This window comes from Anabrus simplex, chromosome 3, assembly GCF_040414725.1.
Source record: "Anabrus simplex isolate iqAnaSimp1 chromosome 3, ASM4041472v1, whole genome shotgun sequence".
NCBI classification, from domain to species: Eukaryota; Metazoa; Arthropoda; class Insecta; order Orthoptera; family Tettigoniidae; genus Anabrus; species Anabrus simplex.
Genome location: NC_090267.1, coordinates 518,779,722 through 518,803,756, shown reverse-complemented (window position 1 = coordinate 518,803,756; position 24,035 = coordinate 518,779,722). Strand labels below are relative to the sequence as shown.

General features: G+C 38.6%; 1 protein-coding gene across 1 annotated transcript in view; it reads right to left on the bottom strand.

The window, feature by feature from the left end:
• LOC137498971 (fibronectin-like) overlaps nt 1-24,035 on the bottom strand; it is a 434,037-nt gene that overhangs the window by 347,300 nt on the left and 62,702 nt on the right. The window contains exon 3 of the mRNA XM_068226885.1: nt 15,143-15,448. Within this exon, the coding sequence (XP_068082986.1) occupies nt 15,143-15,448 (306 nt within the window). The remainder of the gene's footprint in view (nt 1-15,142; nt 15,449-24,035) is intronic.

Sequence of the window (24,035 nt, the reverse complement as noted above, 5' to 3'; positions counted from 1 at the left end):
GGTTATTCCACTCTTTATATAGGTAAAACCCTGGACTAGAGAGCAGGCAAGCAAGCCGACACTCCAACGACATCTGTATATATATTGTATTAATAACATTAGCTTAGTCACAGATCTGCAGTGACAAGTGTGCTTCAGCAGCACCGCATTAGAGGGACATCGCCAGGCGGAAGAAGATAGCCCCTTGCACCACACAAGGCATGGCTCTTATCCCCTCTCCAAACGGAGACTTGGCACCAGGGACCACTGGCTGCTGGACAATGGGACGAACCTGTGGCCCAAAGCCTAGACGGCAGTGGACCCAAGCCGATTCGACAGTGACAAGAAGGACTGAGCCCCATAATAATAGACAATGGCAAGGAAATGGTTATGATTGCATGACACATATCCCTAACTAACACAACCTCTGGACTTTTCCAGCCCACATCCTTGCATGTGCTGTCACAAGATATCAGGTTTTACATGTAGGCTCTTTCTCTTTCCTGCCTATCTGGTTTTTCCCTAACCCTTCAATACCACACCTTAACACCACCTTACCAACACAAACTCTAGCCGTGGTAGCGAGTCTAACTCGGAAACCGGCAGATACTCCTTGTATCACTTCCCACTCTTCCCTGCTATCTGTTTTCTTCTTAGAAATTAATAGCATGTCGGAGGCCATGTAGATTGAGTCGGTGGTCACGCGGGGTGGGAGGGGGGGGGGGCTATCGAAGTCAGTCGGAACCCTTGACAATGCCGCATGCAGTCTTCGATGAAACGTTGGGACCATCAGATGCTACTGGACCACGGCCTACAGTGCCGGAAAACACTTATTATATGAATCTAGCTAGGAAAAATTTATATTTATTTCAATAATTAATTCCAACGAGCCAAAGGCTCATAGAGAAGAATTGTACAATGAATAATATATTCAATGGCGGATCTACAAACTCTGAATACTTACAATGATATAATCAGGTGACTTAAACAGTAAAAGTAGAGCGCCGGTCGTGAAAACCTCATTAAAAACATGCTTCGTTTACCCATACTAAGTCGGATACACTAAGCATAAATGAAACAACAATAATGATAATAATAATAATAATAATAATAATAATAATAATAATAATAATAATAATAATAATAATAACCTCTATGCTCACCAAATATTCTGACGCAGACAGGACTATGAGGGAGGGGGTTGGAAGAGACTGCAAATGTTGTCCCAAATCAGTGAATTATGTGTCATCCGCCTGTGTTATAGTAACAGGTGGTCGCCACTAATGCACTTTTAAAGGGTGAACTAAATACGATAAGAGAACCGTGGGGTCTTTAGAAAACGTGTGGAGCAGTCTTCAAATAACCATGTGCGGGCGTGAGATTAGCAACCGTAATAAACTTGCGAGTCCGTGTGTGTGTGTGTGTGTGTGTGTGTGTGTGTGTGTGTGTGTGTGTGTGTGTGTGTGTGTGTGTGTGTGTGTGTGTGTGTGTGTGTGTGTGTGTGTGTGTGTGTGTGTGTGTGTGTGTGTGTGTGTGTGTGTGTGTGTGTGTGTGTTTCATTTTCAGGTTCTTACCATAAACTTCGAGACAAAAGATGTCAAAAATCGATGTAAATTTCTTATACGTGCATGCCGGTATTTCCACATATCGTTTGCGTTATCTACGTGTGCGAATTTAGTGTCGCTGTGTTCGGGGGTAAAAGTAGTCATTTATGTGCGTGTTAGAAAGTATAAACTATTATTCAATTGTCCGTGAACCTCCGCGGGTCGGGCAGCTGGGCGCCAGCGTCTCACCGCTGGGTCTTTGGTTCAAATCCTGGTCCCTTCATGTGAGATTAGTGTTGGACAAAGCGGAGGCGGGACAGGTTTTTCTTCAGGTACTCCGGTTTTCCCAGTCATCTTTCATTCCAACAACACACTCCACATTTCATTTCATCATTCCCCAGTGGCAGCCGGCATAATTGCTATCCTCGCCACTAGATGGGGGCCTCATTCATTCCATTCCTGACCCCGTCGAAGTACTGCAACAGGCTGAGGATTTTCAAATTGTCCGTGCGACGGCATCTGAAAGCGTGTTATGGTGATTGTTGACACAGGTGTATAATATATTGGAAATGGAAAGTGTTTATAGAAGATTTTATTTGTAAACCTTGTTAAGTAGTAGGCCTACTTACTGTACGATCTGGAGCATTGTGCTAAAATATTTTATTTGTATTCCATGTAACTACCTAACCTATACAGTGTAAATATTTTGGTTAACATATGGTATTGTAAATAGTAGATTTCATTTCTAAATTTACTAGAACTATCCAGAAATTTGTGACATGAATTTCTGAACAGGGTGTGTTGGCCTTTGTTAGTTATGTATTATATGAAGTATGTTCTGACTGGTCTGGAAATGGAAGATTCGCGATCGTGCGTATTCAAGAAAGTTATTTAAACATCGCGACTGGAGTAAGAGTTGTGATTGGTGAATCTGGGTGGCGATAGGCGGGCTCCCGCGTTCTGATTGGCTACTCCAAGGCCAGTGTTCCCTTTTTAAAGAGAGCTAGGCAGCATTTCGTAGTCTGTCTGTCTGTCTGTCGGTCTTCTATTACTTGACTGTCCGAAATTTTGACGTCGTCTGCGACGCCTCGCTACCGGGATGGGCCATTTTGGGGTAAGCACTCTTGATTTCCGTTTCACCTTAAATTACATTTAATGTTCGCGCTTGCTTTTGCATTTAGGAGTTCGCCCTAACCTCACCCAGACTCACCACTCAATTATTTCTGATTTTACCCTTTTTCAAAGATGTTGTTCAGAGATTTAGAAAAGTACTGTATGTTTAACTTCACTCTAAATTGTGATAGCACATTAAGTTTCTTCTTACCTTCTAAACTGTATTGTACTGCTTGGTTTGTAACTAGATGTATAGTATTTGCTTGACTCTTTGAACTTGTAGGAAGCTGTTATCAAGGAACGTCTAAGTTGTGTGTCTCACAGAACATGTAATTTGTATTTTACAAGTTGTGTATCGGTACCTTCCGCATGGCTGAATTTGTTTCGGAATTCATTTGTAAAGTCTATTGGTAAATAATATTTTTGAAAATCAAGGATCACGGTTGATTTTTCAGGAAACTGCAACCTAAGCCATCTCCATGCCCTTGGTAGGTTCCCAGCGCCTTTCCACGTTCCCATTTTATTATCATCAAGTTGGCCCTACTGATATTTACCAGTGTTATCATCGGTGGAGTTCCGCGTAGTTCAGGTGATGTTTTATTGAGTGTGCAGTGGTCTTTGGTACTGTGTAATTGCACTTACTTTCCTCCCTTTACTGTGTTTGGTGTAGCCGCTGAAGTTACGGTTACAATTGTGGTTAAATGTATGGTCTTCGTCATATTCCAGAAATATAGAATTATTATAAGTTTAGAAGTTAATTTTAGCCCAATAATAATAATAATAATAATAATAATAATAATAATAATAATAATAATAATAATAATAATAATAATAATTGTGCCGGGAGGTACACCTCAACCCCGCACATTTAAAAGAAGCGCCTTAAGGAACTCTATCTATCAAACAAATCGTGAAACATCTACTCCATGAACTTGGGACACTAATCAGAAGATGTCACTCATGAATAACAGATTGTTGTGTTATTTTAAAGTTTCCTAAACTGACTGGATTTTTATTTGTTTTGTTTTGGTGTACAGCAAGTAGTCTGAACCTTTCTCCATAGATGTCCTTAAAAAACTGAGGTCATGCAATGTGGAAGAATTTGTGATTTAAAGTATTGTGTTTCTAGGTTTTCATAACTAAATCAATGTTCATTTATTTTGTTATTTCAAGGTTTGCAACACTTCCTTCTCATCCCGCCAGCTTTTGAATCTGCCAATTAGAAATTCTGTATTTATTTTTCAGCCTATCACAGGCTTCTTGTAGATTTTTATTCGGCCAATAAAAATGAGAGGGTGTGTCCGGATTTAGTCCAGAACCTTCTCGAAACCTCCCCTCGGGTATATAAGCTGCGGCTTTTTCAAGCTACCTTGTCTTATAGATCGCGGAATTTCTGAGAGTGTGTGTTAAGACAGGACGGGGGGAGCCACATTCTTCGGCAGGCAGTACATCAGCCCAGGTAATGGCCACCAGTTTTCTATCTCTGTAGCTATCTCCGCTAACTTATCCGAGAGGAAGGTTCTAAGCTTTAACTATGTAACCGTGTGATTTCTAAAATGTAAATTACTTCTTGCTAATGTAAAACTTCATAAAGTATCTAACTGTAAATCGGGGATAGAGAGTGCGTTACCCTCTTGAGTTCCCCTTCAATTTATCTCGACGTGACTACGATTTTGTTACTGTTTCTCTTTCTGTAAAGCATTAATTAACCTTCTTTCTAGTCACCTCAGTAGCTTGAGATTAGCCTATGCATCATCGGGTCACGGGCCCCAGTAGAGTTTTAAACTTGGTTTTCAAGGAGCGCTAGTGTATGCCTCCATACATTTTGTGTTTGGGCCAGTAATTTAGCCTGTTCTTCTTTCCACGAAGGCCCAGTAGTTTGGGTAATAAATACCTCTGTGTACCAAAATTGTTACTTGTAGTTTGGGCCTAGAGAGGCCGAGTAATGTAAATCTACCCTTTATGTAAACTTAAAGGTAGAGCTTGTAAGCTCTCTCGTTGTTATGTAAGAGATTGCTGTAACTTTGAGGGGTGCCTCTGGAAGGCTGTAAATTTGTATCGGTTGGAGCAAGGTGCTCTGTCTTGGGATATATTTCTCCTTGTCTATGTAAACGCTACATTGGCGACATTGTAAATTTATAAATTAGGGGCTTGAAGCCCAAATGTGTAAAATTCCGTATTCTGGGGTTTTCTATTATTATATCGAAATAGTCATTGTACCTGATACTTTGTTGTTTTCACGAAGTGAATAATGTTGTTGAGTTCGATTTTCTGGAAAGAAATATAACCTTTACTTAAAGTTTTAAATTAGTTTTTGATATTGTAGTTATACCAATTCAAGCCCACACCTTCTTTCACCTCTCTGTGATCCACGAAACCCCAGTAATAATAATAATAATAATAATAATAATAATAATAATAATAATAATAATAAATGCATAACGTCCATTGTTAAAGTAAACGTAACTGTGGTAGAATTAGGTTTTAAACAGATGTTTTCGAATGTACGATTAGAGGTGATAGTGTGAGGTTTCGGTTGTTATATTTTGAGACCCGAGTGTTATTATGTTTGTAAGTTTCTTTTCTTTTCAGAACTATTACGCCTTTCCTTACTGATGTCATCTCTCGCCGTTTGTTTGTTTATCGTGTGTAAGATACGTTGTTTAAGGTCCAAGTAGTTGCGAGTCCCTGAGATCAGTGTTGTAGTCAGGCTGGAATGTCCTCGTGTTTCAGTAGAATGCCGGCATTTGTAGAAATGCCCGATGAGTTTCTTAGAACGGTGCGACATGATACGTTTATGGTAATCCTGAGGGGCGGATTTTATGTAGAACCGACGTCCAGAAGTAAATCCAGATGCATCTTCCAACATAACGACTGAGGCTTATCTAATGTCTAGTAATTACTCAAGTACCATTAGTGTGAAATTGAAGTTAATCAGTAAAGATTCCGTTCGGAAATTGTGTGAAAAATGTCTTCATCTTTTAACGGATACATTGTAATTGTGCCTTTGCTGGAGGGACCTAGTGTTTACAGTGCACTATGTCTTCTGGTCTGGGCTACAGCAATTTTATTTCTTTCATTGATCTGTCTCAGCTTTATCCTTGGCTTTGACAAAATGAAAGTGACTGAGGTATGAGTGATACTAGTAATGCCATTCCTTCTGCAGCCAGTCCCTGCTATGAATGGTGTGAAAATATTGCTCATAGGGTCGGTTGGTCATGCATTTCAGTGGGCTTGGCAGACTGATATGTAATAGCAACTTCTGGCTCGGTGAGGAAAGCAACGGGAAACTACCTCACTCCTCATTTCCCTAGTACGCCTCTTCAGTGATGCCTAGGTCATCTATGACAGCTGATGGCAGAGCTGTTGAGGATCCAACCAGCCTTCGGGCTGAGGACTAAACATACATACATACATACACTTACACACATTGTAATTGTGCTGTGTTAGGTAGAGAGAGCTTTGCCTGGTCGTACATGGCGGAGACGGTAGGTAGATCAGTTCAGCTGTTGTGTTGATATTAAGTACCGGTAATGACAAATCGAAACGTACCTACAGCAGAGGTCGATTAAATCCTCGTGTTTTGCGATTACACCGAAGGGAGGTCGATTGTATCCTCAATATTATAAAGGTTAGGTAATGTGCATGATTTCGGATTTTCAATATTTTATTATTTTACCATTTCGATATTTAGGTGAACACAGTTCACGGTTGACATTTTTCTTTCCGAGTTGGGGTTGGATTGATGGTGCACTTCGAGATCTTAGATTATATTTGTGATGTTTGTACATGGTGGTGGTGGTGGTGGTGGTGATGGTTCTAGTAGACATAGAGCAGGTAGATGGGATAGTCTTCGCTTTGCAATCGTAACAATAGGGTTCGTAGAGTATGTTTCAGGCATGGCAAGTCCGGTTAACTGATGCAGCTAAGACACTCATCCCGATTTAGTGTCGAGTCACCTAGCTTGCACCAGATCAGTCGAGTACTTCACCACCAGCCCATGGGTATTTCAAAGTTCCATGTCCATGATTCTAAATCATCATTAGCGTTCTGATATTATATTGACATTGATGTTTGGGATTGTAGACGCTTTTTATGGACAGATTGTATTTAAGATTCAGGCCTACTCACAATTTTTTAAGATGGATAGTTTTATTTTAGTGTTTCTTTGATAACGTACTGGAGCGATAGCGCAATAATTTAGTTGTTACAAGCGTATCGAGATCAAGTGCGATTGTTCACATAACTGACCCCATCAAACAAATAAATAAGCAAACAAACAAATCAAAGCAATTTCATGAAACATTGCAAAAGTTAACGGAGTGAATGTTAACCATTTTAATCAAAACCATTGTTCGGTGTCGAATTGTTCTTTAACGTAACCGTTCTAATGTTAACTTCACATAGTTTGTTCAGTATACAATCAATTTCGAACCGTAATCGATTACTGAGCGAGTTGGACGTGCGGTTAGGGGCGCGCCGCTGTGAGCTTCCATTCGACAGTTAGTGGGATCGAACCCCACTGTCGGCAGCCCTGATGGCGGTTTCCGTCGTTTCCCATTTCCACACGAGACAAATCCAGGGGCTGCATCTTAAATCAGGCCGCGGTCGCTTCCTTCCAACTCTTGGCCCTTTCCTATCCCATCTCGCCACAAGACCTATCTGTGTCAATGTGACATAAAGTTAATTGTCAAAGAAAAGGTATTCAGGTAAGCTCACGTGATAAAAAGGGCATTAGCCTGAAAGTCAATGTTTCTTCCTCTTTGTTGAAGATCAACTTCTTCTACTAAAAGTAAACGTTGCTGGTCAGTTCTGGAACTTGGTCTTTGTGGGAGATGCGTTGTTGAGCATTAACGTAACCGTTCTAATTTATCATTTTGATTTTGTGACTTTAAGGCACACGATTATTTCGTGATCTAAATCATCAGGACGAGAAACCTATTTTAATATCAGTAAATACAATACAGCTGGAGATTAAAGGTTCCAGGTGATGGACACGGTACCCTGCGTTGGTGTTACGTTAGTGGACAGTCGTTATTATAGCAAACGTCTGAAGCTCGGTTCCAAGATTCAAATGGACCAACGCACGGTTTAGACTTTCAGGTTGTTGCTTCACCGTAATGATGATGGCTAGCAGCGCCCCACGCTTAAATGTAAAGTTATTGAGAAGCCGTGCGAATTTTGAATAATTTGTTAATTAATGTTATTTTATGTTTAACTGTTGTATTTTCGTCGTCCATTACATTTTTCCCTTTAAATTACAACCGTGTATTTCGAGTAGTTAGAAGCCTCCGTCGCTCAGACGGCAGCGCGTCGGCCTCTCACCGCTGGGTTCCGTGGTTCAAATCCCGGTCATTCCATGTGAGATTTGTGCTGGACAAAGCGGAGGCGGGATAGGTTTTTCTCCGGGTACTCTCTCAGTGCAGCAACACTCTCCAATATAATTTCATTTCATCTGTTAGTCATTATCCATTACCCCAGTGGAGTGCGACAGTCTTCTACAGCCGGCACAGTTCCTATCCTCGACGGTAGATGGGGCTTCATTCATTTCTTTCCTGACCCGGTCGAATGTCTGGAAACAGGTTGTGGATTGTCATTTCGAGTAGTTAGTCATGTCAGCAAGTGACGAGGAGGCCGTAACTACCCTGAGATACAGGGTTCTACCAAATACAGTAGAGACAATACACGACACTGAGCGAGATATCGAGGGACAGCTATTGGAGCTCACTCTAGCGGATAGACCTGAACGGTACTGATTCTGTCATAAGAGCACGTGTATTTTTGTGTGAAGTTTTTGGTGTTATTTATGCGTTTTCAGTGAGTTGACATCATTAAATAGTAGCGTGTGTCATTCCTTGATATCTCCTCTCAACATGAGGAGAAAGGTATGTGCTGTGTTTGGCTGCAGTAACTATGAAATAGAGAAGAATGCGCGATCGTTCTTCACGTTTCCTCGTGACAAGAAAATGTAAGTAATATTGTGTTTGCATATATATGCTTCCAGTGACAGAGATGTTTATAGTACTTCATAATCTTCTGACCTGCTCAACCCATATTTTAACTGGCTTAAAATATAATACGCATATTTTATCGTACAGTGCAGCAGTTAACCTTCAATACCGATGTGTTGTTGTAGGTGTGATCTGTGGGTTTTGAAATGTCACAGAAGCGATTTGGATAAAGTGTACAAGAAAGAAGGGACGTTACGCTTGTATAAGAATTATAAGATCTGTTCAGATCATTTCCAGGCCAGCGACTTTAAAAATCCTCGACTATACAGCCAAGGGTATGTTACATTTTTACTCTAATTGTACGTAAATATTCCTCAAAGCATCACTATCGACAACATTTTCAAACTTTTCTTTCTTTTATCCCTCTTCTCAGATTAAAGCCGGGATTTTATAGATTTTCTTTCTGTTAGTAGGCTTCATGTTAAGAGGAAAATTGCCCAGCTATTAAATGTTAATTCATTGCATCATATGTGTAAGGAATGTGCCGATATTTTTATTGACAAATGTCTTAATGTGATGATACATTGTTTTTAAATGAGGAAAAAAGACAAATCCAACCGTAAGATTTCAGGCAGGTATGCTAAAGCTAAAAAAGTAATGCCTAAATGAAAGATCAAGCTATTTCACAGCAGTCCATTTCACACCTTGTTTATATGTCTGATTTCAGTCTTTGAATAATAACCTTTTAAATAAACCTTCATTCATTTATCCAGAATTGCTTTAGCAACCTCGAAGTTAATATCTCAATACCACTGTCTTTCTAGACGTAATTTATTTATCCATTTCCGTACATACATTTCCATTGATATTTGAATTTAGCGCGATTTGTTCAGGTCAAGTCACTAGGAGCGCCACCGTCGAATTGTCTCCCATTTTAGCAAGGCGAAATCCGTAAGTGTCGTGTATTGTCTCTACTGTATTTGGTTCTACCATAGCGAGTAGAAAGTAAAAGTGTGATCTCTCCCCTAGTTCATCGGTTCTCCGCTTGGCCGCTCTTCCAGCAGTAAGTGAGTTTGATCTTACAAGTCAGCATACGAATAAAAGACAAGTATTCATGCAAAACATTATGCTTTTGCTTACCATTCGAGGAGTCAGTTGCCGGATACTTTAGATAGCTTCCGGGTAGACTTTGTGGTGTAAGAAGATTTCAGTTCCTTTCTTATATGTCTTCTTATAAAATAAAATCGACACATTCTATAATGTACCACGAGTTTTGGGATAATGCCCACAACATGATCATCACAAAATACTGTGCAAACTGTCCAACCACTCGTAAAATATATCGCCCAATAGACTATGTTCACAGGAGAGATTTTGTTCCACTACACTTTCAACTAACACGAACACATTACAAACTGCTCTTGAAGGATAGGTGAGGAAAGTGCTGTCAACGCTGTATTTATTGCTATAGTCCCCAATAAATGTGAGGACTGTGGCAAGTATTTCTTCTGTAGGCTTTCCGTGAAATAGGCTGACACATTTAGGACATTTTGTGACTTTGGATACGTTGCGTGCTGCACTATACATCCTCCTACATAATAAATCAAGCACGCCTTAGCAAGACTGTGACTATCATTGTTAAGTAGGCCTAAATTGTTCTTCCAGTCCGGTAAGAGGTCATCCCTGTTATCAGTGAAGTCTAGTGCTTGCCTTATTTTATTTTGTACTTTTTCTACTACAGTCTCTTCTACCTTCTTAGCCATTGTTCTCATTTCATAGGTGAAAGGTGTCAGTTAAAATTTGGGTTCACAATTACTACCCGATGACAGGGCAAGTTTTGTTAAGTTATAAATAGACTGCAACATGTGTAGATTCAGAAAATCTGTTGTTGACGGGTGGTCGTCACAACTTGATGAGCGTGGTATACTTAAGTGCCGTTTTAGTGGATCTTGATTTAATTTGGCTGTGAGCACATATCTGAATCCATTATTCCATCTGTATGGTTCTCTCAATTGTTACTCTTAGGGATTAAAGAGTTCATTCTTGTGCAAAGTGTTATCCTTCCCACTGAGTTTATCTCTCCAGTTTATTAAGGTTTGATGCCATACTGAATCGTTATAAAGAGACCCTGTCGTTGTAGAAGCATGTAATCAGTTAAATCTATTAGGATATATAATTCCTTAGTGAACGTTTCTGTCGGTTCACTGTCTTCAAATCCCTCTGAGTTCATCTGTGCCATTTGAAACAGAATTACTAAATAACTGAATAGAAAGTCTCACGTTCATTCGCTGAAATGAAGTGCAGGCGTTAGTAGATGGCAAACTTTCAAACCTGCAAATTTATGACAGTTATCCATTTCAAAATCCTGTCGATAGAATTTAAACTCGACAACTTCATTATTGTAATAGACTTGCCCTTCGTTGTGGAAAGTGTTTATGATGCGCTTAATTACGGTACATGTACAGCATCTGAAAAGTCGGGTACAAGAGCACTTGACCTTCCCGTCTCTTCCATTTATTTCGAAACATTTATACTGACTTCCGTCTGAGGTGAAACCAATAATTCTAGCGCCAATTTGCTCCAGTTGTAAGACCATTTAGATTAAAATTCGTAACAAAATATCACCAGGTGTGAAATTTCGGCTTGCATACACAGCAATAGGGGCTCAAACATGAACACATTTGAGAGTTTATTTTTCCCGTGTTCTCCTAAATGTACGAATCCATCAACTTTTAATGAGCTGGTATCACTGATCTCTATACCTGGATGGCTGGTAGCTTGGGTAGCAGTAAGCCGAATAGAAGATGACTGGCGTAGTAAGATGGCAGCAAGCGCATGGTGTAATAGACCACGAGGAACGCGCTTGCTTTGTTTATGCTTAGTTCAGTGACGCCAGGCCTCTTGATTGTAGTTCCACAGGTGTTCTGTGCTGTGTTATTGCAAAGTAAATAGTAGTGTATTTTACGAATTTAGGTTCGTTGCCTTGTAGTATACTTGTGGATTACAAGATTCAATTTAAATATGTATGTGTTTATCTGAAATATGAATGAAGAAACATTCTACGGGGTATTAACATACCGCAGTGTTCACCTTATGGATGTACAAACAAAACCGATCAGCAGAAGGAGAAATCATTTCATCGGGGAGTTTTATACTGTACATAAGAATCTTCCTAGGGTAGTGTTTTGAGTTTTAGGTTTATTGTATCTTTGTTTAGCATATTCCGGGAGCAAAATGGCAATTAATTTCTGTAGGTTTCCTTTCTCGAGACCCGAACTTCTAAGATCATGGATTAGGAGTATCAGGCGGGAGAATTGGGAGCCTTCTAAAACAGCTGTTCTCTGCTCGGATCACTTAGAGGAAGACTGTTTTGATAGAAATGGACAAACTGTACACCTTAAAAGTGATGTACAGCCAACTGTTTTCAATTTTACTGAACATTAACTGCAAGTAAAGATTTAATATTTTCTTTACTTCTCATAATTAAACTGACGGTTTCGATGAAATAATTGACGTGACCTTATAACAATCTTAGAAAACGAAGTCTGGAGGAATTCTAGACCTTATCTACATCAGTATGGGTTTCAGACACTGGAGTGGTGGGAGAAGGGAAAGTGTGGTGAGTGTTTGGGGCTATCCCATTATACTATTCGTGGTATTTGGGACTGTTTTAACTGGTGTTACATATTTCTGATGATGACTATCAATATCGCTTTGCTAACTGAATTTAATTAAAGAAGTCTGTAATAGTAAATTAAGCTGCAGGTAATGTGATATATTGACAAGTTTTGAATATTTGCTGGTTTTATAAATGTGTACATTTGCTTGAATGATGTTTTAATTTGATAATATGCGCGTTGTTTCATGGAAACAGGAAACAGAAATTCATTATCAAGCACCGATTACGATATATCGAATCTAGGCCTGTATAGTGAGCTACGTTTATAGGTATGGTACATCATTTTAAGAATGCATAATTTCGTGGCATACATGTATACAATTTACAGCAATGTTTCCAGAAACTGGTTTCCACTCGTATTGTGTTACCGATCGCTAATTGCATGTACTCAGCACCTAAGTTAATATTTGTCGGTCGTTATTATACACTCATGTTTATTGCTATCCCGGAGATTTAGTGACCTCGGAATGACGTGTCAGTGATCCCAATGTCCTTATGCTTTGAGTGAACATGTCTCTATATTTTTAATTATTCCAATGCGCCATTAATTGCGACTTAAAATTGACTATATTATCATTGCTTCCCCATAAGGAGAGCTCTAGGTTGGGTACGCCAACATGGCGAACCGCGCACTCAACTTGGCGTACTTTCTCCTGCAGCGGAGAGCTGCCATCAGCGATCCATGTATAGAGATCAGTGGCTGGTACTAAACTGAACCTCTTCTCTTGTTTTACTTCGTCAAATACGAGAATTCCCGTGCGATTGTTTTCACTCTTCTCATCGCAGAAACAGTTCTCTATAGCACTAATGGCACGGGTGTTCACCATGTAAGGGCACTGCAGACCTTTAACTAATTTTCAAAAATGTGCCTCCGAAGGAAGGGAGTAGCACGGGATGCCTTAAACAGTGTCTATAGCCCTCAGGAGATTTAATTTTAAATAAGAGACTATGTAAAACGAATTTATTGTCATATCTCATCCCTAGCTTATTTCTTAGCTGAATTTTTTAGCATGGTGTCAATAATCACCTTTTTCTTCCTGCTTAATGTTGGCTCACTTAAATAATTTGAGTGTAATTTGGTATATCCTAGTTGTTTTTCTACCAACAAAACCTTAGCATTAGCTATTTTCAATATTTATTATTATTTATTATTATTATAATCTGTTATAATATTACTCCATAAATTTAAGTAGCTCCTAGGGTCTGCTAATGTTATTTTACTAAAGTATGTGATTATGTACTGTACGTAGTGGTTAAGTGTAAGAGAGGGCCGTGAGCCCTAACTTCGCCACATACAAAGGCATAAAATAAATAAATAAATAGTAATTATATTACGTCCCTGTCTCTTTAGTTTGTTTGTAAGTGAACTTATTGTTTTTAGCTGTGTCTGAACCTATTTCATTTCTTTTACCACTCTTAGAAAAAAAAGCTTGCCGGGCTGAGTGGCTCAGACGGTTGAGGCGCTGGCCTTCTGACCCCAACTTGGCAGGTTCGATCCTGGCTCAGTCCGGTGGTATTTGAAGGTGCTCAAATACGTCAGCCTGGTGTCGTAGATTTACTGGCACATAAAAGAACTCCTGCGGGACTAAATTCCGGCACCTCGGCGTCTCCGAAGACCGAAAAAGTAGTTAGTGGGACGTAAAGCAAATAGTATTATTATTATTATTATTAGAAAAAAGCTTCGACATTTAATTCGCAGTGAGGCCTGTGTGATTTGTTTCTTGAACTTTCCTCCGTCTTCGGACGCTGTCTTCTAGGAGGTTTCTTTTTTTCTTTAATTGTTTCGTGAGATATTGTGGCTAATTGGGGAATATATGAGGGAAGCGCCAGTTTTCAGTTCCTACCTATCTCTAGGAATTTCTACCTCTTCACCTTGTATTATACATGAATCTGTTTTAACTATGAATCATCACAAAAATGTGAATCGTGCACTTCAAAAAAAGGTTTCTGTCCTTTCTGGGAATCGCCTTTCCCCATTTTGAATGTTCTGCTTCATTTTTAGGTGGTTTGAAGAAGTATACATTTCGTATTTTTATAGCCAGACTTTCAGCCTGGAACGAAGCAAGTAGACATTTGTCCTGTGTAAGTCTTATAAGCTTAGCACTATGTTTACACCATCACCAAATCACATGCTCTTCTTTCACTTAACAATAATAAGTTTTTGCCTTCAGAGAACAACTCTACCGAACATAAACACGTTACAACTACAGATACCAACCCTCAGAGACTAACGGTGCCACTCCTAGCGGGTGATTCATCACAGTCCCGTATACTAGCCAACAGGGAACAGCTTAAGAACCAACACTTTCTCTTCTATTGGTTATGGTTCTACAAAGATAATCCGCACACTTAGCTGCATGATGAGTATGTGTTCAACATTGTTCAAAACGTTTCTAAATATTACTGAACAAGTTCATGTACAAAGACATTATCTCCTAGCGCAATTCGCGAACAGAAATAATTCTTTCAAAATGTCCTGCATATAGGCATCTCAGGAGCAATAAGTGTATTGGAATAGAGTTCCTCGAGGAATTAGAAGATCTCCAAAGTGTCTTCCATCAGGGTAAGCGACTCCACTGCTCTCTGTTGACACTATACGGAACTTGTGAAAAACAGTTTGGTGCCTGCTCGTCGTGACGTTCTATAACGTGAAGCTATACTGACGTTCCCCTCCGCATGTTCCCCAATAAACACCTTCAGTTCTCTTGTGAGAACCTCGAGACGACACTGAATCCGGTACACATTAAATAAATAAATACTCTGTTCCTGGAGAAATATGGTCAGAAGATGAGAAGTGCATGGAGATGTATATATCAAAACAAAACTCAGTTTCTGGAACTAGAATAAGAGTTACAACAAGATTCAGAAGCACTCACCGCCTTCAGCCGTTGTTGCGTAACCAGTGCCAGTCGCCTCTTCCCCACTTTTCGTGTTCACGGTGACATCCACTTGATAGTCGTAATAAGGTTGGAGATCAGAGAAGGTGACTTCAGTTTCTTCTCCAGCAGTGACATTCTTTGAGACAATTTCATCAATCTGTTCACAGTCATCTCCTTTGGGTCCTTGGGGGATCACAGAAACTGTATACCCTGTTACATCGGCCGGTACACAGCCAGTGATGTTCCACTGAACGGTCAGACTTCTGTCACCACCGCTGACCACAACTACTGGAGTGGGTGGATCTGCAAAGATACAATACACTCATGCAAGAAGTCTCACTCTTAGAGGAAACAAGATATCGCCAGAACACAGGAAAGTTCAATACAGTCGGGGCGGAACACAATAAGAGCTTGGATGGAAAACGACGAGGCTGGCACAAGTAAATGGAAGCTATTCCACACCCATCTACAGTAGTTGCCTCGTGGTCGCTAACACATACTCCCAACTTAAGAGACCCTGGAAGTCCTTTTAGTCGTCTCTTACGACAGGCAGGGGATACCGTGTACGTTTTTCTAACCACACATATCCACAGCGGGACATACGAGGAAAGGTTATTGAGGTTTAAATTTAGAACTCCACGCACAAGTTGTGGAGACTGCAACGCCCTCACAACTCCCTATAATTTTGCAATGTGACAATCATATAGCATGCCAAATATAAATCTGATATGTGTTTAAAATCTGTTCGAGTATTGTATTAATGTCTTGAGATATGTCAGTAAACACAGTGTTGCAGAAAACAAGTAAGGTTACGTATTGTACCAGCTGTATTTTAACATGTTTTGAAAATATAATATAGTGGCGTTGGAGAGGAAAAGTGGATTCTGCATTTTTGGCATGTATTTTTAGAACACCCTAAGTTCTTCACTCGCGTACAATACTGCACGACGGCATTACCTAGCATAAATGGGTATACATATAGATACATTTAGTAAGTTTACGCCGAAAGGGCCTACAATTAAACAGAATTATTATTTACTATAGTCATTGAGAACTTTTAACCTTCTTGGACTGTCAGTGACATGATACCATCTGCCATAGTTTGGCCACACAATTCACATACACATATCTTGAGCGATAAAACCTGATTCTTCTCAGTCCACTTTTTTCTAACATTGCACTCGAGCTATAAAATTCCATGTCTACATGAATCCTTTGGACTTCACCGTTTTAGGAGTTTAGAACTTGGATCACTAGGTGGGTAGGTTTTCGGAATAAAATAGATTAGACTTGAGGGAACTGTTTTTCTTACTCTGAGTGTTACTTTCAGGAAACACGCTTTTACTCTTTCCGGTGTTATCCATATCGTTCGTATACCATATTAGACTATAGGTGATATGATAGTTTCAAACAGCATCATTGCGGAAGATTCCGTATTCTGTATATTGCCTGCAATGGCGTATACTGAGGGCTACCAAGACAATCCGTGAAACCCAGACCTTAAATGAAAATGATGGAAGTCTAACGCACATTATAATGTAAGCATCGGACACATTGTCCACTTACACAACTTGAGAGCAACGAGAAACAGCGTCGCACACATGTTTGAGAGCAAGACATCGCCGCACCTCGCTCGGCATAAGTCTGATAGGTGCGGGGACCGGGCTTCGCTCCGTCAGATCGCCACTGCCACTGCCTTCGTAATGTCCAGGCCGTATTGTAGAGAGCGCGGGAAAGCAATCAGCTGATAGGGGGGAAGTTTTGCATGTGAGTTAGCAGAGTTAAACCTAAATTTTCGCAGTTTTGTGGAAATTTTTAACGTTCGCTGCATGTTCACTTAGATATATGTGAGACTGATTCGTCATTAACTGCACTATTAAGTGGAAAGTCGTTAATTAGTGAAGAAAACTTAGTGTGAGCGTGTATTCATGTGAAGCTATAGGCTAAGAAGATCGTTCTTCAGTGTTTTAATTTTGTAGTTTATTTGTGTAAAGTTATATTTATAGTGTAAAATTAATTGAGTTAGTGCATTCTGTATGTTATTATTAACCACGATGTGTATGTACTTGAATTAAGATAATCAGTAAGAGAAATTACCATGCCTAAAGGCCGGTCTCCACTGATTAACATTTAGCAACAACATGTTAAATGTTAAAAGTGTTAAATGTTAACTGGTGACACCATCAGCATGTTAAATGTTAAATGTCAAATACTGTTTCATTTAACATTGTGTCCACACTCAATAAACATGTTAAACTTAACATCCTTTGTTTATATACAGGTAGTTCATCATATCAATTTATGGTAATACATTTAGATGGTGTCCAGTATTTTTAAATAAGGACAATGGACTCAGATGAAGAGGAATTGGCCTTTGTTATTGCCACTGTTGCAATTTAGAAAAGCAGTTTTATTAGGAACATTTCCTCCCCTCATTCTGCTCATTGCTTCAAAAGCAAACCACTTTGAAGTATAAATTTCGTCCGCTCCCGACTACCGAATTTTCTGAACTTTCTGCAATTCTCGACTGTACTGGGAGCGGAGGGACGCTAGTTTTTTTTTTTTTTTTTTTTCATTTACTCGCGGGAACAATTATAGGTATTTTCGAGTTCCTGAAAACTGTCTGCTTTCTTCGCTTTATATCTGTATTCCTCTGATGAGACATCCCACAAATAAGGCTTTTCTATTATATCATTAATTAAGTCCAGATTAATCTTCTTGCTCTACTCCATTCCTGACTATACATTTTATAGTGCAGAGAGAGCGACACACGTGCGTGTACTGTATTTGTAGCTTATAACAAAGAGAAGGAGTGTTGCGGAGTGTTGTAATTATAATCCTACTTCATGAGGAGCACGTCGTTTGCGTCGTTTAGGTTATGTGTTGGCATGGAAACATCATGGAAGTTGCCGAAGCTGTGCCGACAACGCACGAACAACGAATTGACTTGACATGTTTTCCACTTGGAGCGGAAAACACACCAACATGTTAAAAGTGTTAACTCAACATTCTGAGTAAACATGCAAAGTCAATTGGAAGACACAATCACAATATACATGTCAACTGTAACATGTTAAATTCAACATGTTGGTGTTAAATGTTAAACAGTGGAGACCGGCCTTAAGAGTTGCTGTGTGCCTGGCTGCAAAGCCAACTATAAACAAGGAGAGTACACTCCGGTATTTGGGTTTCCTTCTGATGAAGAAAGAGTGAAATTATGGAAGAGGGCTATTCCCAGGGAGAATTTAATAGTTAACCGCAACACAGTTGTGTGTATCAAGCACTTTCCTGAAAATCAAATCCTGAGAGAAATAAGAGTGTCTCGTCCAGATGGTGAGTTAAATTTTTTTATGTCATAAACTTGGGTAATATTGGGTAGGCCCTATATGTTTATGTAATCAGACCTAGGTCTACGGCTTATCTGTATTCGGTGTATTTGAAAATTTAAGTCCAATTTATGCATTTTCAAAATGTATTGTGGAATAAGACTGCTGAGATTTTTCTTATCAAACTTCATATATAAGGCAATGGTACACGGTTATTCCATGAAAATGGAATATGAAAATAATTGTGTAGGCGTTATTTGATGTTTAAAAATCTACATTTTTAACAATAAGTTTTGTTGTTCCATTGTTTGAGGATAAAACTATTGCAGCTATGTCCACAGTGCAAGATTCAGACGGTACAAAAGAGTGGCTACCTACAAATTATAAGAAACTGGTGGATGACTGTAAATGCAAGGCATTCTAAGAAAGGAATCCATTTAAGAGATAAATTTTGTGAACCCGTAAGAAGTATGGAACAGGAAAACATTGAGTATTTGCGTTCTTTCTGCTCTTGGCTGAAGTGTTGGGATGATATTGTTGTCATGGACTGTCCAGAGTGTTGTGAAAAATTGAGCAGGCAGACATTCTCAGCGTTGCTACACACCACTGAGACCCTGATTAAATTGTGTACGTACCTCCTGAATGACCTGAAGCGGTGTTATGTTAGGTATGTTAGGTATTTTCCAGACAGATGATCTGGAAAGACGGTTTGGTAAATACAGGCAGATGAGTGGCTGTAACTATAACATCTCAAGTTATAGAGTCTGAAAAAAAAAATCAAAGTGACAAGCTTATTAAAGTTAAAGAATAGACAGTCTCTAAGTGTAGCTCAGTCCCAACAAGCAGTAGTAGATTCCTCAACCCTAGAAGTTATTATCTTTCTTGCAGGTTATGTAGGCTTCAAAGTGAGTATCAAACAGCAGTGTGACTTATGTAAATCCTATCTTCTGACAGATTCAGATCTTATTTATGAATTACCTCCAGAAGTAAGATATCTGAGTTTCCTAAATCGAGGGGATTAAAGTACCCATCAGACATGTCAATAGAACTTAGAATTGAGGTGTACAAAGTATTTTGTGTGTTAGTGTCAGATACATTTAAAATGGTATTCCTAAATTCAGACAATCCTAAGTGTGTCACAAAATCCTTGGCTTTGGAGGCAGATTCAACAGTCATTTGTGACTGCGGGAAGAAATTGGAAGACCTGGCTGGACAGTGTATAGATATTTGGGTGAATAATTTTTTTAATAACTTTTCCAAAATTCACACCGACTTGTGTATTCAACAAAGTGCTTCAAAGAGAGCAGACCTACTCCATAGATAAGAAACAGGTGTAACTTCCTGTAAGGGGTCCAGGAAAGCTGCAGTGTTCATGGAGTGGAAATAGTGAGGTACAGAAATAATTCATATTATTTTGTAGTACGGTATATTTTATTGGTATTTGGTTGCATGTTTTCTGTCAGTATGTATGATGTGAATGTTCCGCTTGACCAGAAAATGGATAAAATCGCAATAATATGTCTCAACGTGTTATCCTGTACTCACGCAATCGAACGGATATACGCGAGAAATAGAATGTTACGGGGAAGGATATGCATTGTATGTCAGAATTAACAAATATTTGAGGATAGGTTTTGGTTTTATAACGTGTTAACAGTTCTTTAAGTAATTTAAAAGAGTGTGTTATTGAAGCGGAGCGTATGCGTGTCTACATCCTTGTAGGAAGACACTACAGGGCTGGTGTTATACGAGGTCTGCTAAAATGAAACACAATCTTTGACGTTTAATGTTCTCTTTTGTTGGTTAGAATCGACCCCGTGATCATGGGTCGGACACCACTACTGATCTCCCGAGGAAGCTAATAATTCGGGGAACGATGGGTACGACAGCTGAAATGCTGTGAAATTCGAAATAATTGTGTAATAATAATAATAATAATAATAATAATAATAATGAAATTCCCATCAAAACGGGTCTTCGAATTTCATATGAGAAAACTCAGTACATGGAAGGAGCCTCACGGTACTTAGATGGACAACCTATGATAACTAAATTTGGCAAAATTGTTCAAGTGAACCAATTTAAATATTTGGGAGAAATTATTCAGCCCTCTGGTTTAAACCGCGAAGCAAATAAAGAATTTCCAAATTACAGAAAGCATACAGGATCACTTGGAACAGGTATAATAAAAAATCAATATCTCGGAATGCAAAACTATAATACAGTGATCAAACCTGAAGCGTTATATGCCTCAGAAAACTTAATCATTGGTGGTGGATCTTTAACCAAAGACATTGAGAAACAAGAAAGGAAAATTTTACGAAACATTTTTGGCCCAGTTTGTATAGATGGAATATGGAGAAAAAAAATCATCCCATGAGATATATTGTCATTCTGAAAAAATTTCTCACACTTTTCGGAAAAGACGATTGATGGACACATTATCAGAATGAACACTAACAGGCTAACTAAAAGAATTTTCAACCTGGCCCTTTCGTCTAAAACCAAGAACAGCTGGCTTCGTGAAATTGAAACAGATCTCCAGGAAATCAACATCTCAGAAGACATTGTACAGAACCAAAATCGACAATCACCACTTTGAAGACAAACCCAACACCAGAGCTACTATAACTTGGACAGAAGAACGAAGGAAGAAGCTCAGCGAGAGGATGAAGAGATTTTGGGACGAAAAGAAGGCCAACACATCAGCTAAGCAAGTTCAACCGTGCTCCTGAGTAGGGCATAACGAAGTAAAATAATAATAATAATAATAATAATAATAATAATAATAATAATAATAATAATAATAATAATAATAATAATAATAATACCTAATAATAATAATAATAATAATAATAATAATAATAATAATAATAATAATAATAATAATTGTTCCGGGGTTTTTTTGGATCGCAGAGGTGAAAGAAGGTGCCGGGATGAATGGGTCTAACTACAATGTCAAGAATTGAATTTAAAACTTAAACTGAAGGTTATATTTTCAGAACACAAAATGTAACAACTTTATAGGTACAAGTAGCATTCATTAAACAAGTCTAGGAAAGACAAGATTGGTGGTATAAGCAGATCGTGAGTTTCAAGCCCTCACTTTACTTTTCCTGAGCTCCTAGCTCAAATTTACAAAAGAGCACAAATTGTACAAGGGCAGAAATCCCCTCATTCAAAGAGCACTTGCTCCCAAAATTACAACATCTAGCCTTCAAGAGGCATTCATTAATCTTACAAAATCCTTGCAAAACAGATAACCGGCTCTCAGTTTTCCAAGCCTACTCAAGGCAACATCAACTTACAAAATTCTGGCCTCTGAAGGCACAACTTACAATAGGAAAATGATTATATAGGGATATATAATACCCAACCTACTGGGCCTTCATGTAAAAAAGGAATAACGGTTAAATAAACGGCCCGAACAACAAAATGAATGGAGGCGTATACTTGCACTCCTAAATATGATCTCTTAAAACCTAAAGGGCACTAGGCCGATGAAACTATGGAGGTGACTCGTATAAGTCACCTCAAACCAATATGAAGGGGAGCTCGAAAAGGTACGCCACTCTCTATCCTCGATTTACAGTTAAAGGTTTTATGAAATTTTTACATTACCCGGCAGAAAACTACATTTTTAGAAAAGTAGGTTTCATAGTAAATGATTCGGACCTTTCCCTCGGGTTAAACTGCAGAGCTAGCAAGAAATGAAGATGTTATGTGGCCATTACCTTGTAGAAGTTCTAGAAGCTGAAGAAGAGGCCACCCGCCTACTGCTTGACACACACACACACTCAGTAAGATGACGATCAATTGACCAAGAGACGAGAAAATCCACAGTTTATAAACCCTCGGGGAAAGTTCGAGACCATTCAAGATTAAACTAGCCACACCCTCTGACTTTTATTGGCCACTTTAAAAGTTACTCTCAAAATCGAAGAAGAAGAAGAAGAAGAAGAAGAAGAAGAAGAAGAAGAAGAAGAAGAAGAAGACTGTGATTGGTAGAAAATTATTTACAGAAATTAGGGATTGGCTAGATTCAAAACTGGCGGAAATAAAAAGGAAATATTGCCAACCCAAAAACAAATGAACATCAATCAGAAAAAAACTTATGAATACAAAACTTCTTTGAACTATAAGTTCTTATACAACCCACCAGGGTTCATGATTCATTCATTCATTCATTTATTTCAATTAATTCCAACGAGCCTGCAGGCTCATACATAGGAATTGTACAGGACATTACATACTGGCGGGCACTTACACATCAAAATATAGTTTGTGTATATAAGATAATTAGTAAATGGTTGAACATATAAACACATACAATATATAAAATATGTACATCATCAATATGAGGATTACAGAGAATTATTTCTGACTGTATTTACATTTACGTAACATGAAAGTTGCAAAAGTACAAGAATGGATTATGGAATATTTTCATTTACATAAGAGTTGCTGAAGTACAAGAATAGATTTCAGATTATTTACAATTACATAACACAAAAGTTGCAGATGTACAGGAATTGATTACAGAGTATTTATAGTATATATACATAACACAGAGTTGCAGAGGTACAAGAACAGATTACAGAGTATTTACATTTACATAACATAAAAGTTGTAGAGGTACAAGAATAGTTCCGGACAGTTTGCAAGATTGTTTGGGAGAATGCCTTAAATGACATCTGATATTTTGATTTAAACAGCACTGTACCTTTCCCAAAAATAATGCTTGACTCTTTGTTTGAATTTTGCCAAAGTTGGTGCTGTTTTTATCTCCACAGGGATGTTATTAAATAACTGGATCGCAGAGAACTTCAAGCTGTTTATACCATATTTATAAGAGCAAACATTGTATAAGGCAAAGTCATTTGCATGCCTAGTACTATATGGATGGTTGTCAGAATTCAGAGTATATGTAGTGTTGTGTTGTATAAATTTATGTTTTATTTTATACATGAGTACAGCTGTATTGAATTCTGCACTCATGCTTAGGGGTGGTATTTTAGCACTTAGGTATAGATATTTTATTGGTGTTAAGTAGGGAAGATTAAGTATATTTCTAACAGCTCTATTTTGTACTACCATTAGCTCATTCAAGTCGGACTTCTTACAGCGCATCCAGATTACATTCAAATATTGTAGGTGACTATGAATTAAAGAGTAGTAGATGTGTTTTAGAAGATGTTGTGGGACAAGATAACTAAGTTTCTTTAAAATTCCTGCAACAGGTGTGATCTTTTTAGTAATGTATTCAACATGGTCTGTCCAGTTCAAGTTCCTATCAATCACCAACCCAAGATATTTGACAGTTCTAACTAGTTTTATTTCAGTATTCTGCATATATATTTTACTGTGTGGGATTTCATTCTGACCTTGTTTTGCCATTATCATATAATTAGTCTTTTGCACATTAATAGTTAATTTATTTGCTTGAAACCGAAAGCACAGAGTATTGAGGTCTTCCTGCATATCCTTAACAATGGAGTCTATATTACTACCAGTATAGAACAAGTTTGTGTCGTCGGCATACAGTGTGATACGTCCTTTCAAGC